The sequence below is a fragment of the Sinohyriopsis cumingii genome, chromosome 12 (genome assembly GCF_028554795.1).
Source record: "Sinohyriopsis cumingii isolate HCF-2022 chromosome 12, ASM2855479v2, whole genome shotgun sequence".
Taxonomy (NCBI): domain Eukaryota; kingdom Metazoa; phylum Mollusca; class Bivalvia; order Unionida; family Unionidae; genus Sinohyriopsis; species Sinohyriopsis cumingii.
Window position 1 is genome coordinate 29343618 of NC_142972.1, and position 17209 is coordinate 29360826.

The following is a 17209-nucleotide window of genomic DNA, read 5'->3' on the forward strand; positions in this document are numbered from 1 at the left end:
ATAGGATGAGTATATAATGTGTCCATTCATGGTGCTCTTCTTTCTAGTCTTTTCTTTTCCATTATTCTTAGCATATACAATTATCTATGGGTAATTGAAAAGTTAATTAAATTATATTTTTGATTGGCATTTTTTTCATATTGAAATAACAGTCCTGTAACTTTATTTTTAAAAAATATATGACACTTGAAGAATGCAATGCCGACCCTTTTGGCCCAATATTACATGATTTTAATGAATCCTTATCCCTATTTGTTTTCATTTTACAGATGGGTAAGCAAACCTTGGGTACTCCATGTCACACCTTTGGTCACCGTGGTGACAACAAGCTGTACAGATTACAGACTCCACAAAGTCCGATGGTTCGGCCAGTGAAATATGATTACTATGATATGGACAACTACCCACTTGGAACAAACGCTGTTGTGGCAGTGATATCTTATACAGTAAGGGATTGATTGAGAACTGCATTATTCAATTATTATGCCTTTTTGGGGTTTATTACACAATTATTGTGCTGTTATTGTGCTGTTTTATGGGTTGAAAATTCATAATTTCAACCAATTAATTGGACTGAGAGAAATCGCACACAATTTTGAGTTTTTAGATTGTCACCCCAGAGAAAAGGATATAAATTGTTTCATTATGCTGAATCACTCATTGAAACTATCGACCTCTTTGTTTGGATGTTTTCAGCATCATTGCCACTAAAATTTAGCAAATTTCTGATTTTGAGAATTGGTTATTGCTCTTACTGTTGTAATAGATTTGCCAACCTATAAGCATGCATAATGGAATCCTAGCATCAATTTTTTTAAATCTAGGAAACCTGTCTGGAATGCATAACATGGTTTTTTTAATATAGGCAGCATGTCTGGAATGGATAACATGGTTTTTTGGAATCTAGTCAGCCAGTCTGGAATGGATAACATGGTTTTTGGATTCTAGACAGCCTGTCTGGAATGGATAACATGGTTTTTGGAATCTAGATAGCCTGTCTGGAAAGGATAACATGGTTTTTGGAATCTAGACAGCCTGTCTGGAATGGATAACATGGTTTAAAGGAAACTTGTGTCTAATTGTCTGTATTTTAGAATGAACCTGTTCATGTCTGTACAAAGTAACAATGGTTTCTCTCATTCATCCAGTTCCACAATCTTCAGTTCCTTAAGTGTTGTATACATTTCTCTTTTCTCCATCATCTCAGTTTAGTTTTAATTGACTGGTTTCTTGTTGTGTAGGTTCATATTTTTACTTTGAGAAATTATATTTTGTGTTCAGCCTATCATAATGGTGCTGAGGTACTTTTCTCCCTACATATGTCCATTTAGAAACTCTGTTTGAAATTAGCATTGCCCAAAATGTTGATTTTCCACAATGTCATCATATGATTTAGACTATGGAATTTTCACCCCAAATTTTGAAATAATTCTTCAAAATATATAATGGCGGTCATCTCTGATGTAATGTACCCTAAAGTGACTGATTTTATGGTTATATTCAGTACAATTATATGAATATATTTTCTGTTGCATTATACCTACTGAAAACCAATCAGAAGGATTCTAACCTTCATGAGGTACAACAACAATTTATATGTACTTAAAACATCTTCATTCAAGAGTTTCTGCTATATTTGTTTTATGCCATAGCAAAAACGATCCATGGACTTTTATTTTTAGAAAGACAATAATGTTGTCTTGCTGCAAACAATGTTCATTTTAGTGGTCTGATGTATTCATTTTAACATAAGCATGGAATGATGACAAGTAAATTGTCATAAAAGCATATATTCATTTTTCTAAAAATAGTTCCATAAATCTAGACTTAGGTTAAACAGCATGAATGCCTGCGGAATTAAAATGAAATGTAGCATTTTAACTCTTATGCTCTCAACTTAAGATATAAATTACAGTTATAAAGTACTGAGGCACAGTAATTTAAATGGCTTATTCTCTTTCAGGGTTATGATATGGAAGATGCTATGATCTTAAACAAGTCGTCTTTTGAGAGGGGATTTGGACATGGTTCCATATACAAATCAGAGGTAAATATTAGCCATGATACCATATATACAAATCAGAGGTAAATATTAGCCATGGTACCATATACAAATCAGAGGTAAATAGTAGCCATGGTACCATATACAAATCAGGTAAGGTGGCGCTCAGCAGTTTCATATTTTGCATAGGGTTAGAATTTTAAAGAAAAAGAATTTCCCCGGTTGTCCTCACAGGTTATACTGGCTATTTAAAAAAGACCTTGTATATCTTAGTTATTGTTCAAAGAACCTTTAATTCCCTTTATTTAGGTATATGATTGATGGGTGTAATATGGGTTATACAGTATACAGATTGGCCTTACTCCAGATGTGCACCTTCCAGAATCATTTTATATATTTGGTAATTCATCCATTGCACTTTTAGAAGCTGGTATTTTTGTTGGGCAAAATTCATTTTCCCTATTTTAATAGGTGCTAAAGATAATGTACTTTAGACTAAAGGGGCCCCAAGTGGTCGAGAGGTCTAAAGCGCTGTCCATTATGACTCACTGCCATCTCACCTGTCTGCGTAGGTTCGAGTCTCAGAGTCAGCCAATGTGGGTATGTGAGAAAGGTCAGGATTTCCCAGGTTCTTCCTCCACCATTAATACTGGCCGCCATGTATAGCCTATCGTGTGCTGAAAAATGGCGTTAAACCCTACAACAACAACAACAACTTTAGACTAATTCAAGCTGATTTTTTAAGCACAAGGGAGTAGTCATTTTAGTTAGCAGTGTGCTTAGATCATGTACAGTTTCCATAAGTACAATACCCAAAGAAATGTCAGCCACATTACATCAAGATAGCATAGAGGTATGCCAACATTCTCTCCAATGTGCATGTTTCAAACGCAAACAACTTCACCTCACATGTCACTCTCTCAAAAGTACATAATAACTGGTAAGCACCCCCTAAATAATAGCCACAGTACCATACACAAATCAGAGGTAAATAGTATCCATGGTATCATATACAAATCTGAGGTAAATATTGGCCATGGTACTATATACAAATCAGAGGTAAATAGTAGCCATAGTACCATATACAGATCAGAGGTAAATAGTATTCATGGTACCATATACAAATCAGAGGCAAATAGTAGCCATAGTATCATATACAGATCAGAGTTAAGTAGTATCCATGGTACCATATACAAATCAGAGGTAAATAGTAGCCATAGTACTATATACAAATCAGAGGTAAATAGTATCCATGGTACCATATACAAACCAGAGGTAAATAGTAGCCATGGTACCATATACAAATCAGAGGTAAATAGTATCCATGGTACCATATACAAATCAGAGGTAAATAGTAGCCATAGTACCATATACAAATCAGAAGTAAATAGTAGCCATGGTACCATATACAACTCAGAGGTAAATATTAGCCATGGTACCATATACAAATCAGAGGTAAATAGTAGCCATAGTACCATATACAAATCAGAAGTAAATAGTAGCCATGGTACCATATACAACTCAGACGTAAATATTAGCCATGGTACCATATACAAATCAGAGGTAAATAGTAGCCATAGTACCATATACAAATCAGAGGTAAATAGTAGCCATAGTACTATATACAAATCAGAGGTAAATAGTAGCCATAGTACCATATACAGATCTGAGGTAAATATTAGCCATGGTATCATATACAGATAAATATTAGCTTTGTTGTTGCTGTTTTTTGGGGTTTTAACTCCATGTCTCAGGACAAAAAAAGGCTGTACATGGCAGCCAGTATAACAGGTGGAGAAAGAGCCCGTGAAAACCCCCAATAAGAACCACTGACCCACTTGAAGCTACTGGGAGCTTTCTCACATACCCACATTGGCCAAGCCTGAGACTCGAACTGACATGGACAGAAGTGAGATAGCAGTGATCAATAAAGGTGAATGCTTTAGACCACTTGGTCACCTGGGTCCTCCAAAATATTATTAATTGTACAAATCAGGTAAATATTGGCCATGGTACTATATACAAATCAGTGGTTAAATATTGCCCATGGTGCCATATACAAGTAATGCATTATATCTTGGCAGGAGGGTGGCTAAATTTTCTTTTGCAGTTGCATGTTTCATTTTTTGCTGGAAAAGTTCCTATCTACCCCACCCCCTCACCAGGTGACAAAAGTACTATGCTATTTAATGGAAACATTTTCTTCCTGTAATTTAGAAGAAAATTGTGGAGTTCAAAGGAAAATCACACACCTGCAAAAAATAGTTGGGGTCTGTTTTTTTAAAAAATATTTTTAAAATATGCTAAATTTATCATTTGTATTTGTGACAATATTGTTAAGTATATCTGATTTAATTCATATTTATTTTAATTTAATTATTTGTCAGTTTTAAATTTTTTATTCTATTATATGCTATTATAATGTAAATTTATTCACTGGAGATGATATTTTTTGCAGAAAATCAGTTGACATGAATCATTCTTTTTGTAAACACCAGGTGTTGATCTAAATCCTGACCTTGTTTCAGAATTTGTAGCAACCTTCATAAACAAGTCTTGTTTTATTTTAAAATGATTGGTATTTGTCAGGGTCATTTTTGGTGTATGTGACATAAACACAATCATGATTCGATTTCACAATTCTGGTTTTTCCATTACTGCGCATTTGTTAGGTTTAATAGAGATGCGTAGAGAGAGATTTCTCAGTTTTGGGCTTTTCACACTGATGTCAAGTTGTTTTGTTGTAGCCAGATTTTGAGTTATAATTTTCTTCAGATCAGTTGGATTTCAAAAGGATTAATTTTTTCTGGAAATATTTTGAGGAGTTCTTACACAGAAATTTTGGAAAGACATTGCTTACAAATTTAATTTGGATTCCCAACACCGGAGTGCCATTATTTGTATTTCTACAAGAAACTGTAGATAAGCACAGTACTGACTATAGCATACGTCATCGTCATCCATCTTGGATTTGCATCAGGATTTGAACTTGAAATTATTAGAACATTTATTAATAGGACTTTTGCAAATTAATTTGTGGATTATTCTTGGATTATTTTTGGATTTGATTCTATAAAACTGTAAGTTCATATTATTTTTATTTTTACATAATAATTCCAGGGGAAAAAATTATTTGTTAAATTTTAAAAAGCTTATTGTTTTCACTCTTTCTGTGTTACTGTTTATTCGAGCCTAAACATGTAACTACATATATATATATATATATATATATATATATATATATATATATATATATATAATTCAGCTTGATGTACATTACATCTTTGATATAGCCTGAGATGAATAAATTTTCAATGAAAGGACACTTGGTTTCATTATAATTTAAACAAGACTGTAAATACTATGCAAATATTTAATTTATACCACATTTAAGTATACATGATTACGTGCATTTCCAATGTAGTTGAGAAAAAAAATGTACATCAGCGATGCCATGCAGCATATGGAGTAAGTGAACAAAGTCAGAGGTATGCTAACTCATAATAACGTTGTATAAGGTCCATCATAAGTGTGGTGGGAAGGTGGTTTTAAAAGACAAAGTCCAGGAAGGTGACAAAAACACTCTAATATTGGCAGAAATTTTAAAATAATGCATACAACCTGCAGTAGATCGATAAGTCTGTACAATAAATCCAAAAGGAATGTTGGGTGGACCCATAGGGACAGAAAAATGGTTGGATTATCAGAGGATGAATTTGTATGTTGAGTGGTCTGAACAGCAAAGCTAAAATCTGGTTACACCTGGCAGTACCAAGGGCAGGTTATAGGCAAGAGTTATTGCCCTTTGTCTATATAGACGGGGAAAGACGATTGTCATCTATTAGTGGGGCTGGATTCACGAGATTGCAGGCTAATATTCCCACTGTAATGTGAGTGGATAACTATTCATGGAGAAACATAATTTCTTTTAAAAATTGCTGTCTTTAATTACTTTTGTACAAATGCTTCTTATATCTTTATAATGTCATTTTGCTGAATTAAATCTGTCTGCTTTAATTCCATATCTGACAATTTTTGTTATGATTCTTGACATGTTAAATTCAGTTCAGTTTAATAATTGCATAATCCAGTATTTCAGAAAATTATTTGTCATAATTTACTAGTTTTTCCAAGTCACTATGAGCGTTATGCTCACTAATTTTGACAGTTCAATTTCCACTTGATATGACATAAGTAAATTTTATTAATGTGGATATCAGTTGAGCATCAGCAAATTACAGTCAAGTTATATTATTCTTTCTTAGTAAACTTTACTGTAATTGAAAGTAAACATGGTAAATCTGGCACTATTTATCATTCTTCAGCAGTGGGATTATCATAAGAAATTAATAATGTAAGTGGTAATATTTCCCATGGCATTGTGTGAAATTATCATATTTGGACCTGTACTTCAAGACAGTTATTCTGGCCATTGTATAAAAATGACTTATATGAGTAGGATCTGCTATTTCAATTGATGTATTTAAAAAAATTTAATCCTGTGTTATGGTTGATAGCAACAGTTCAAAGTTTCCAGGATTATCCCCTCGTTAGTATTAAATAAGAAATATCATCAACATGGGTCTGAGTCTCAGGCTTGTGAGAAAGCTTGCCAGTAGCTTTCCATGTGTCAGTGGTTCTTACTGAGGCTTTTCTTCCTCCACCAGGTAAACAGGCTGCTATGTAGAGCTTATCATGCACTGAAAAATGTCATTAAACCCAAAACAACAACAATTAACATGAGAATCTGAGAAAGCTTGGCAGTGGCTTCTCATGGTAATTCTCCTGGTTTTGCTGAGTTCAACCCCCACCAAATATACTGGCCACTATGTATTGCCTATCGTGTGCTGAAAAATGTTAAATCGTACAAGATGTGCTTCACAGGTTTCCATGTATTTTTGTTTTGTTATGGTATTAAAGAGAAATAAAAGAATCCAGATGTTTTTGTTATGATTTATATGTAGAAATTCATCACCAGTCTTGAAAAGATAGTAACAATTTTCTACCATTGAAACCATGATTATATCTTATAAAAAGTTATTTTAACTGTTCATGCTTGAAACAATAAACTTTTGTATTGTATTCTTCTTTGTTAGCACCACACCCATAAACAGAAGGTTACTTTGAAAAATTTTCACATTTTGCTGACTTGGCTTAAAATTTTGCATTTAGCTCATGCCAGATGTTTTTTGCTTGTAATCTACATACATTTCTGTTTATAGAATCATGAAACTTGTTGAGCAAATGCATCTTCATGACATCTACTCATTGCAGAAGTAGGTTGTTTTGACCTATATTTTACATTTCATTTTTACCTGGTCTTTAAAGTTAGCTCCTGACCACATGTGTTTCTGGCATACTACATGCATGCTGTCCTACCTAGAATCTTGAAACATGGTGAGGAAATGCATCTTGATGACATCTACTCATTGCAGAAGTAGGTTGTTTTGACCTATATTTTACATTTTATTTTTACCTGGTCTTTAAAGTTAGCTCCTGACCACATGTGTTTCTGGCATACTACATGCATGCTGTCCTACCTAGAATCATGAAATTTGATGAGGAGATGCGTCTTTATAATTACTGTATCCTTAATACAGATGTAGGTCTCTGTGACCTGTACTTTGTGTTCCAGCAAGGCTGTGGAAATTTTGTGTTTTAAGTTCATTGTTTGGGTGCCTCTGATCATAGAATTATGAAAATTGCTAAATGGATGCATCTGTACTGATTCTAGATCCTTACATCCAAAGAAGGTCACTGGCTTCTACATTTTATATTTTACTAATATGGGTTAAGTGTTTGTGTTTAGGTTATGGCCATATATATATATATATATATATATATATATATATATATATATATATCAACCTTCACAGAATGAACTTTATGGCCAGCATAGTTGGAAGAAGTTTTTTTTCCCCCATACAAATGCAGTAACCTTTTTATTATATGCTCATTTTCTTATTCTACCTAAGGCTTAATTATGTAAACAAAAATACACAAGACAAAGTAACTGAATGTATGCCATATTCCGAACTAAATACACAAGCACAGATTCATCATTACACAACAACAGTGTTAATGCACACATAACTCGGACAAGATAAATTTTAACTTTGTCACGCGCTAAACATAACTTTCAAAAGAAAATGGCATTTTGGTCTACTTAAAATTTAAATTTGGAGTAATATTGTTAATGAATGTGCATTGCAACAACTTTTCCATTTTATCTGGAATAAATAGATTTTGGTATTTTTGCCATTTCTACAAAATTTAAAGATTATGGACTGGATTTATGTGACAATTCTAAATGAAGTACATCAGATTTCAGCGGCGATGGAGCAGTTTACTGTTGACATATGCAGGTGTTTTTCTGTTCTGCCACTGAATGTTTGAAATCATAATGTGGGAAAAATATGAAGACTTTCAATTGCAATGATCAAAAAGACGCTATGGAATATAATGTTTATTTCATTTTGAGTGCAGTAAGGAGGATGTAATTGCACTTGGAATATAGTCGAAATTACAGTACAATTTTGAAATGTGTAATCATGCTTGAGAACCCATGATATGGCTAATTTAATTCGGATTTGCAGAACTAAAAAAGTACATTTTGAGAAAATTCAGGATTTTAAACTCTAAGTATAGTTTTTGCCATTCATATTACCAGAAAGAAGACAGTTTATGTCTTGTCACTTGCATGTTATTTGTAATGACCCTGTCTGGTATCTATAGCTTGCCTAAATCCAAAACATTGTACTAAAAAAGTTAACATGGAATTTTCCAAAGCAGCTGGTATATGGCAGTCCACAAAACATCTGCTTTAGTTCATTCAATTGATTTACTTCATCCATGGACAAATAAAATAAATCAAAAGTGCTGGCGTCTGTATCCATTGTTTACAATAGAAAGTAGTTCTTTTATTCACGTGAGTTTTCAGCATGAATTGCACACAAGTTCAATATCGTAAAAATATTGAACGATTCTGACAATGCAAAGTTAACGGAGAAAAAAATGAGCATATAATAATGACTCTATATTATATATTGTGATGGGTTACCCATAGCTTGTCAAATGTACATTGTACATATGAAAGAGTATAAGAACCTGAATGAACTTAATACATTTCATGGGAAGCCGGATGGCTAGTAGTAACTTACCAAGGAACATCTCACCCTCAATAACTTGCACACACAGCAGGGTCAAAAAACATAGTCCACATTATAAGCAAGGGCATGAATTACTGAGAGACCTCCAAGAAATATGAGTTACACAATCTCCTCTGGACAAAACCACTGTGGGGGGAATAGTCTTTACAGTGGTTGAATGATCGTTTTGTAACTGCTTTGAGAATATTTGTCAATAAAGCAATTTTGTAATGAAGTTACATGTTATTCTGTACAAATTACATTTATTTTTAAGATGCCCAATATCTGAAAATTCATTAACATTATTTCAACTGTTTTCAACAACCTTCATGTGTATGCGAAAACATTTGTGTATTACGTCATGAATTTAGTTGCTGATTAGTCTGGTTCCCAGCTTATTATGGTAGAGCAAAGTTTGAAGCATGGATTTAAAAAGCAGAGTAGCAGACTAAATAATCATACACCAAGAAACAAGATTCACTTATATCATGTAGCAATCGTCTGCATTGAAACTCAGTTTTTGTACTTTTCAGTTAGTAAAATATTGATGCTGTGATTTTATTGCAAATATTAGTGAAACTAATTCTCATCCATGCGGATATCTTTAAGTGCAATATTTTGCTGAAGCTCACTTGTGGAGCAGTGATTCATATCTGTGAAACAAAGCTCTTGATTTGATGAACTATTAATTTTGCTTGGTTGCCTTGATATTTTTATTCACATTTATGATTGAGTAGGGTAATTTAAGGTAGTCTAGTTATATTAAGTACACAATAACATTTTTAAGAGTGTTTGATTGATCAATTTAAATGAGTTCACTCAGTATACGACCGGGGCCATTAGATCTACACGCATATAGGATTTGCTTGCTTTTTAACTTTTCTTTCATTCCTTATCTTTTATTTAATACAAAAAGATGCAATGAATGTGATAATACAAAGTAGGCCAGCTTTTAATTCAATGCAACAATACAAAAAATACCTCCACAAGTCAGATATCAAAAGACAGTTGGCACTTAATAGGTTCTCAGACAAATGCTTGCAGACATAACTGTTACAGTAGATTGACACATTTTACATTTGAATACAAGAGGGCACATTGCATTTATGATCATCAAACTTAAACCTGAACAAATGATGAAAATAAAATATAAATTACACTTAATAAAAAATGTATTTAATTGGTTTTTATTTAGCAAAGTACTGCCTCCAGTAGACATTAGTGACATTTTCATTGATCGAAATTTCATTAAATATTGTTACTTATGGTAGCCAAAGAATGTCGTTTGTAAAAAGTAAAAAAAAATAATGACATATTATTAAAAGTGGACAATTTCATAATGTTGATTCAAATTTGCAGATCCTATTTGCCATGTTCAATGATAAAATGAGCAATATATCAAATTTTCAGTTACCATCTGTGAGCGCGATTTTCTTCAACAAAGAGGGATTAATTTTTGGGGTAATTTTTAGCCCCAAAAAATGGGATCTATGCCTGACCCCACATTAAAAGTGGGTTTGTGAGTTGTCAGGGTGTGAGTTATTGAGGGAGTGGTGTAATCACTAATGCATGAAAATTATGTGAATTGCTGTTAGTTTACATACAATTGGGTCCTTGCATATGAATAGTTGTTTGTTTACATATAATTGGGTCCTTGCATATGAATAGTTGTTTGTTTACATATAATTGGGTCCTTGCATGTGAATTGCTGTTAGTTTACATATAATTGGGTCCTTGCATATGAATAGTTGTTTGTTTACATATAATTGGGTCCTTGCATATGAATTGTTGTTTGTTTACATATAATTGGGTCCTTGCATATGAATTGTTGTTTGTTTACATATAATTGGGTCCTTGCATATGAATTGTTGTTTGTTTACATATAATTGGGTCCTTGCATATGAATTGTTGTTTGTTTACATATAATTGGGTCCTTGCATGTGAATTGCTGTTAGTTTACATACAATTGGGTCCTTGCATATGAATAGTTGTGTGTATTCATCATGATGAATATTATTAGTCTGTTGAATTTGACAGTACAGCTGTTGTATAAGGTAAAATAATGTAATGGGCTAAGATTGACTTGTATGTCTTAGTTCAGTGCAGCAATTGGGTTAAAGGTATGGTATGTCTTAATTTATTCCATCAATTGGAATAAAGTCTGGTATGTCTTAGCTCCTTTTAGCAATTGGATTAAAGTCTGATATGTCTTAGGTCACTCTAGCAATTGGATTAAAGTCTGGTATGTCTTAGTTCATTCCAGCAATTGGATTAAAGTCTGGTATGTCTTAGTTCATTCCAGCAATTGGATTAAAGTCTGGTATGCTTTAGTTCAATCCAGCAATTGGATTAAAGTCTGGTATGTCTTAGTTCATTGCAGTAATTGGATTAAAGTCTGGTATGTCTTAGTTCATTGCAGCAATTGGGTTCAAGTCTGGTATGTCTTAGTTCATTCCAGCAATTGGATTAAAGTCTGGTATGTCTTAGTTCATTGCAGTAATTGGATTAAAGTCTGGTATGTCTTAGCTCATTCAAGCAATTGGATTAAAGTCTGGCATGTCTTAGTTCATTGCAGCAATTGGGTTCAAGTCTGGTATGTCTTAGTTCATTTAAGCAGTTGAGTTAAAGTCAGGTATGTCTTAGTTCATTGCAGCAATTGGGTTCAAGTCTGGTATGTCTTAGTTCATTCCAGCAATTGGATTAAAGTCTGGTATTTCTTGGTTCATTCCAGCAGTTGGATTAAATTCTGGTATGTTTTAGTTCAATCCAGCAATTGGATTAAGGTCTGGTATGTCTTAGTTCAATCCAGCAATTGGGTTCAAGTCTGGTATGTTTTAGTTCATTCCAGCAATTGGATTAAAGTCTGGTATGTTTTAGTTCAATCCAGCAATTGGATTAAAGTCTGGTATGTCTTAGTTCATTCCAGCAGTTGGATTAAATTCTGGTATGTTTTAGTTCAATCCAGCAATTGGATTAAGGTCTGGTATGTCTTAGTTCAATCCAGCAATTGGGTTCAAGTCTGGTATGTCTTAGTTCATTCCAGCAATTGGATTCAAGTCTGGTATGTTTTAGTTCAATCCAGCAATTGGATTAAAGTCTGGTATGTCTTAGTTCATTCCAGCAATTGGATTAAAGTCTGGTATGTTTTAGTTCAATCCAGCAATTGGATTAAAGTCTGGTATGTCTTAGTTCATTCCAGCAGTTGGATTAAATTCTGGTATGTTTTAGTTCAATCCAGCAATTGGATTAAGGTCTGGTATGTCTTAGTTCAATCCAGCAATTGGGTTCAAGTCTGGTATGTCTTAGTTCATTCCAGCAATTGGATTCAAGTCTGGTATGTTTTAGTTCAATCCAGCAATTGGATTAAAGTCTGGTATGTCTTAGTTCATTCCAGCAATTGGATTAAAGTCTGGTATGTTTTAGTTCAATCCAGCAATTGGATTAAAGTCTGGTATGTCTTAGTTCATTCCAGCAGTTGGATTAAATTCTGGTATGTTTTAGTTCAATCCAGCAATTGGATTAAGGTCTGGTATGTCTTAGTTCAATCCAGCAATTGGGTTCAAGTCTGGTATGTCTTAGTTCATTCCAGCAATTGGATTAAAGTCTGGTATGTTTTAGTTCAATCCAGCAATTGGATTAAAGTCTGGTATGTCTTAGTTCATTCCAGCAATTGGATTAAAGTATGGTATGTTTTAGTTCAGTTCAGCAATTGGATTAAAGTCTGGTATGTCTTAGTTCATTCCAGCAATTGGATTAAATTCTGGTATGTTTTAGTTCAATCCAGCAGTTGGATTAAGGTCTGGTATGTCTTAGTTCAATCCAGCAATTGGGTTCAAGTCTGGTATGTCTTAGTTCATTGCAGCAATTGGGTTCAAGTCTGGTATGTCTTAGTTCATTCCAGCAATTGGATTAAAGTCTGGTATGTTTTAGTTCAATCCAGCAATTGGATTAAAGTCTGGTATGTCTTAGTTCATTCCAGCAATTGGATTAAAGTCTGGTATGTCTTAGTTCATTCCAGCAATTGGATTAAATTCTGGTATGTTTTAGTTCAATCCAGCAGTTGGATTAAGGTCTGGTATGTCTTAGTTCAATCCAGCAATTGGGTTCAAGTCTGGTATGTCTTAGTTCATTGCAGCAATTGGATTAAAGTCTGGTATGTCTTAATTCAATCCAGCAATTGGATTAAAGTCTGGTATGTTTTAGTTCAATCCAGCAATTGGATTAAAGTCTGGTATGTCTTAGCTCATTCCAGCACTTTGGTCAGAGTCTGGTATGTCTTATAAGCAGTTTTTTTAAAGCCAGTTCATATTGCTCAGAAATATTATATTTTGTATTAATTGGAGCATATCAAAGTACAACAAAATAATATTTTATCTTCATGCTGCACAACAGAAGCACAGAAATGGGTGGGGTGTTGAAGGGACTGTGGTATCCATGTATTCATGTGTTTAGATATATGCACGCTGATGTTTGGGACCCTTCCTGTATGATTAAGTCGGAGGCTTAAAACCCATGGGTTACTGGTTTGTGTAATGGTTTCAAAACTTTTGTGACCCTATTCTGAGAATATGATTAGAGGGTGGGTAAAGTGTCAGTAAATTGTATTGCCCTTACCTGAGGTTACTAGTAAAGGTCAGGAAAGGTGTATCAGTACAAGAGATAAGCATGGAAAATTGTCTTCATTTTGCAGGTTCCTAACTGCTTGCTTGTCTCTCTAGTTTTGCTTTGTTTCTTTCAGTTTGTGGACCTTCAAGAGATGGTGCAAGATAGAGGGCAGACACAACTTATATTTGGTAGGAATTTTTCCTTATATACAGACATATGTCTGTATCATTGAATATATTAAAACATTAATTCTGTTGGCAGATTCTATAAATAATTTTTATAATTTTTAGTGCCCACATAGTGATATATGGGAACACTACATCCATCCATCCATCTGTCCACCTGTCTGTTTGTTCACACTTCTTGTAACCAGCATAATTCTTCAACAAAAATTGATGCTATTTAGTAGGAACATTTCTTATCACATGTAGTTGTTCCTTTTAAAGGTTTTGTCTTTTCATCTTATCACATGTAGTTGTTCCTTTTAAAGGTTTTGTCTTTTCATCTTATCACATGTAGTTGTTCCTTTTAAAGGTTTTGTCTTTTCATCTTATCACATGTAGTTGTTCCTTTTAAAGGTTTTGTCTTTTCAGGTCCAATTTTGATGAAGTTATTGCCTTTTTCTATCTGTATTGCATATCCACTACAACAGGTCCTTCTCACCAGCATAGTTCAGGAACCAGTCAACATATTTTCATGTGATTTGATGTGTATTGTTGTCTCATAACCCTACATGTGCTTTGTATGGCATTATTTCATCAGCATGATTTTGTGTAGAGTTTTGGCCAGAAAAATTAACTTTGTTGCTAAAAAAAACCTGTTGTTGTTTTTGTTGTGGGCTTAACGCCATTTTTCAGCACAGGATAGGTTATACATGGAGGCCAGTATGTCTGATGGAGGAAGAACCCAGGAATACCCCATGAAGAACCAACAACCCACAGGAAGCTGCTGTCAGATTTTCTCACATACTTGCATTGGCCAATGCCATGACTTGAACCCACTGGGACAGAGTTGAGATGTCAGTGATCTTCAGAAGAAAGCACCTTAGACCATTCAGCCACCCAGAGCCCTGAAGAACTGTTAAGCATATTGTGATCAAGTTTGGTATGAACATTGAATGAGTTTTATTTGGGGCAAGTCTTGTTTAGGAGAGTTATGGAACCCTGTTTATCCATCCTGCTTACTTTGGCTGCTGAAACTTCACCAAAACATAATGGATTTTCAACCAAGTGGCTTCATGTTGATGAGATCATGACAGAGTTTGATAACAGCATTTACTGGATTATTTCCCCTGCTTGCCATCCTCCTGACTCCAGTTTCTGCAGCATAACTTTACTGTACTTTGTTGCATAAGTTTAATGTACTTTGTTGCATAAGTTTAATGTACTTTGTTGCATTTCAGCTAATTTTTACATGCAGATTTATGCTTGATGAGACACAGAGTTTGATTTCCAACATTCCATGTCATCATGTAGAACAATTATGGCCCCAAAATGCCCATCTTCCCCAAATACTGATTTCCGAGCACAAGTTCTTCTTTTTCAGAGAAGAGTACCTTTTGTGATGCACACTACTGGTTCTAATTATTAATTACATAATTTTTTGTAGCCAGCAGTTTTTCATTTTGCCTTTAAATTTTAACACTAATTGATCAGAGAATGTTATAAACACAGCTTAACAATTTTGTTCTGAAAGTTAACTTGCTTAAAGGAATGACTTCAGAATTGAATTTGCTTTCAGGTGATTTGAGCTTGCATCAGAATATGACAAGATAATATCACAACTAAAGTTATAACATTAGGTGAAATAAAATGTGTGGTATTTTAAGGAAATCATATGGGGGGGGGGGTTACAAATAAAGAACTTTTGTTTTAATTTTGTCATTGTTTACAATTGAAACATTATGCAAATAAATAGTACATGTAGAAAGGTATATAGAAGAGAAGAAACATTAGGGTTCAAATGTACACAGAAGCTCAGAGATGGACATCTACAAGTAGATAGCTAGACTGATAAATGGGTCAGAAATACTTATGCTTTTAAAGAGAGGGTGAGAGATGTTTAAGGAAAGACCTTATAGTTAAACGATTATTTTTCTTTGAAACAGGTTAATTAGATTGGTTTGTGGAAACTTAATCGTTTCCTTTATGCCTAGATGTGCTGGCAGTCTCAATTCTTCACCAAATCAACAATGATGAAATCTAAACATTTTGTAATGATTTATTGATACAACTGAATGAAGTGAAAATGCTTATTATTCTTTGACTTCCCAGTTATCACGTAGGCATCTTGAAATCAGCAACATGCATCAAAACAATCTATGACAATCCAACTATTTTGAAAATGATTCGAGAATACTTATTTTCATCCATTTGATAATAATCCAAACATTATGTATTGGTCTTCTTTAATTGTTACCTAAGCAATAGACGATAAGCACTACTTGGTTATGTTATATATTTGGAACACTGATTGTGCTGTTAAAGAAATTCAGGTATCTGATTATTTGAGATGAGTGCCTTTTATTTACAAATACATTCTCACAAATTATATAATTAACATTTATCACCTTGATTAGGATAAAAGTTGACAAATCCTATAGACATAAAAAATATTATGATTGTAATTAATAAAAAATAAAAATATATTCCCTGTTTGTCAGATCTTGCTTGGAATAGTAAATAATCACAATGTTATGTGAGACTGGCATTGATATTGACTACATTTTGGAAATAACCAACTTTGACAGTATATTGCAAGAAATAAAGGATCAGTAGATGACAGGATCTGGGTTTAGTTTTGTAATAGAAGACTGAGGTAGATATAGATGCAAAATAAAGATGATGATATACATATGGTGTCAAGCTTACAGAGTATAAAACATGCAGACTATAAAGCATTATGAACAACTAAACATAGTCCCCTCTTAATTTTGTGATTTGCCCGTGGGCAAATACTTTGCAAAATTGAGCTTGCCTGAGCTGAATGTCGGTTTATCCCAAGCATCAGACAAGTGGATTTTTAAAGCATCGGTTAGAAAACATGCTATCTTGAAATAGTTCCTCTCTGTCCATATTTTTCATAGTATTGTAATAGTCTTGAAATAGTTCCTCTCTGTCATATATTTAACAGAATTTTATCAGATATTATAATACCATTCCTTTATTTTGTTCCCCATTTTTATTTGAAATTTCAAGCTTCACACTAATAGCCATATTTCAGAATTTATTCTTTTATCTAGCAAGTCATAAAACATGTAGAAAGAAACTATTTAATGTCAAGGACTCCGGAGAGAAACTTTTCCGATAAAATGCTTACAACTGTACGAGCTTGTAACACGATAAGGGTACTGATGTTTGAGCTTATACCATGATTGAATGGTTGCTTTATGCTATTGCAGATGAAGAAACTGGAATAGTATAACAAGGTACCATCTTAAGGCATATACAGTTAA

The 17209-nt window shown here is 33.6% G+C and overlaps 1 protein-coding gene across 1 annotated transcript in view; it reads left to right on the forward strand.

Annotated features, from left to right (window-relative positions):
- LOC149786164 (DNA-directed RNA polymerase I subunit RPA2-like) overlaps positions 1 to 17209 on the forward strand; it is a 182786-nt gene that overhangs the window by 116459 nt on the left and 49118 nt on the right. The window contains exons 21-23 of the mRNA XM_089976517.1: positions 270 to 446; positions 1964 to 2047; positions 13889 to 13943. Coding sequence (XP_089832643.1) covers positions 270 to 446; positions 1964 to 2047; positions 13889 to 13943 — 316 coding nt within the window. The remainder of the gene's footprint in view (positions 1 to 269; positions 447 to 1963; positions 2048 to 13888; positions 13944 to 17209) is intronic.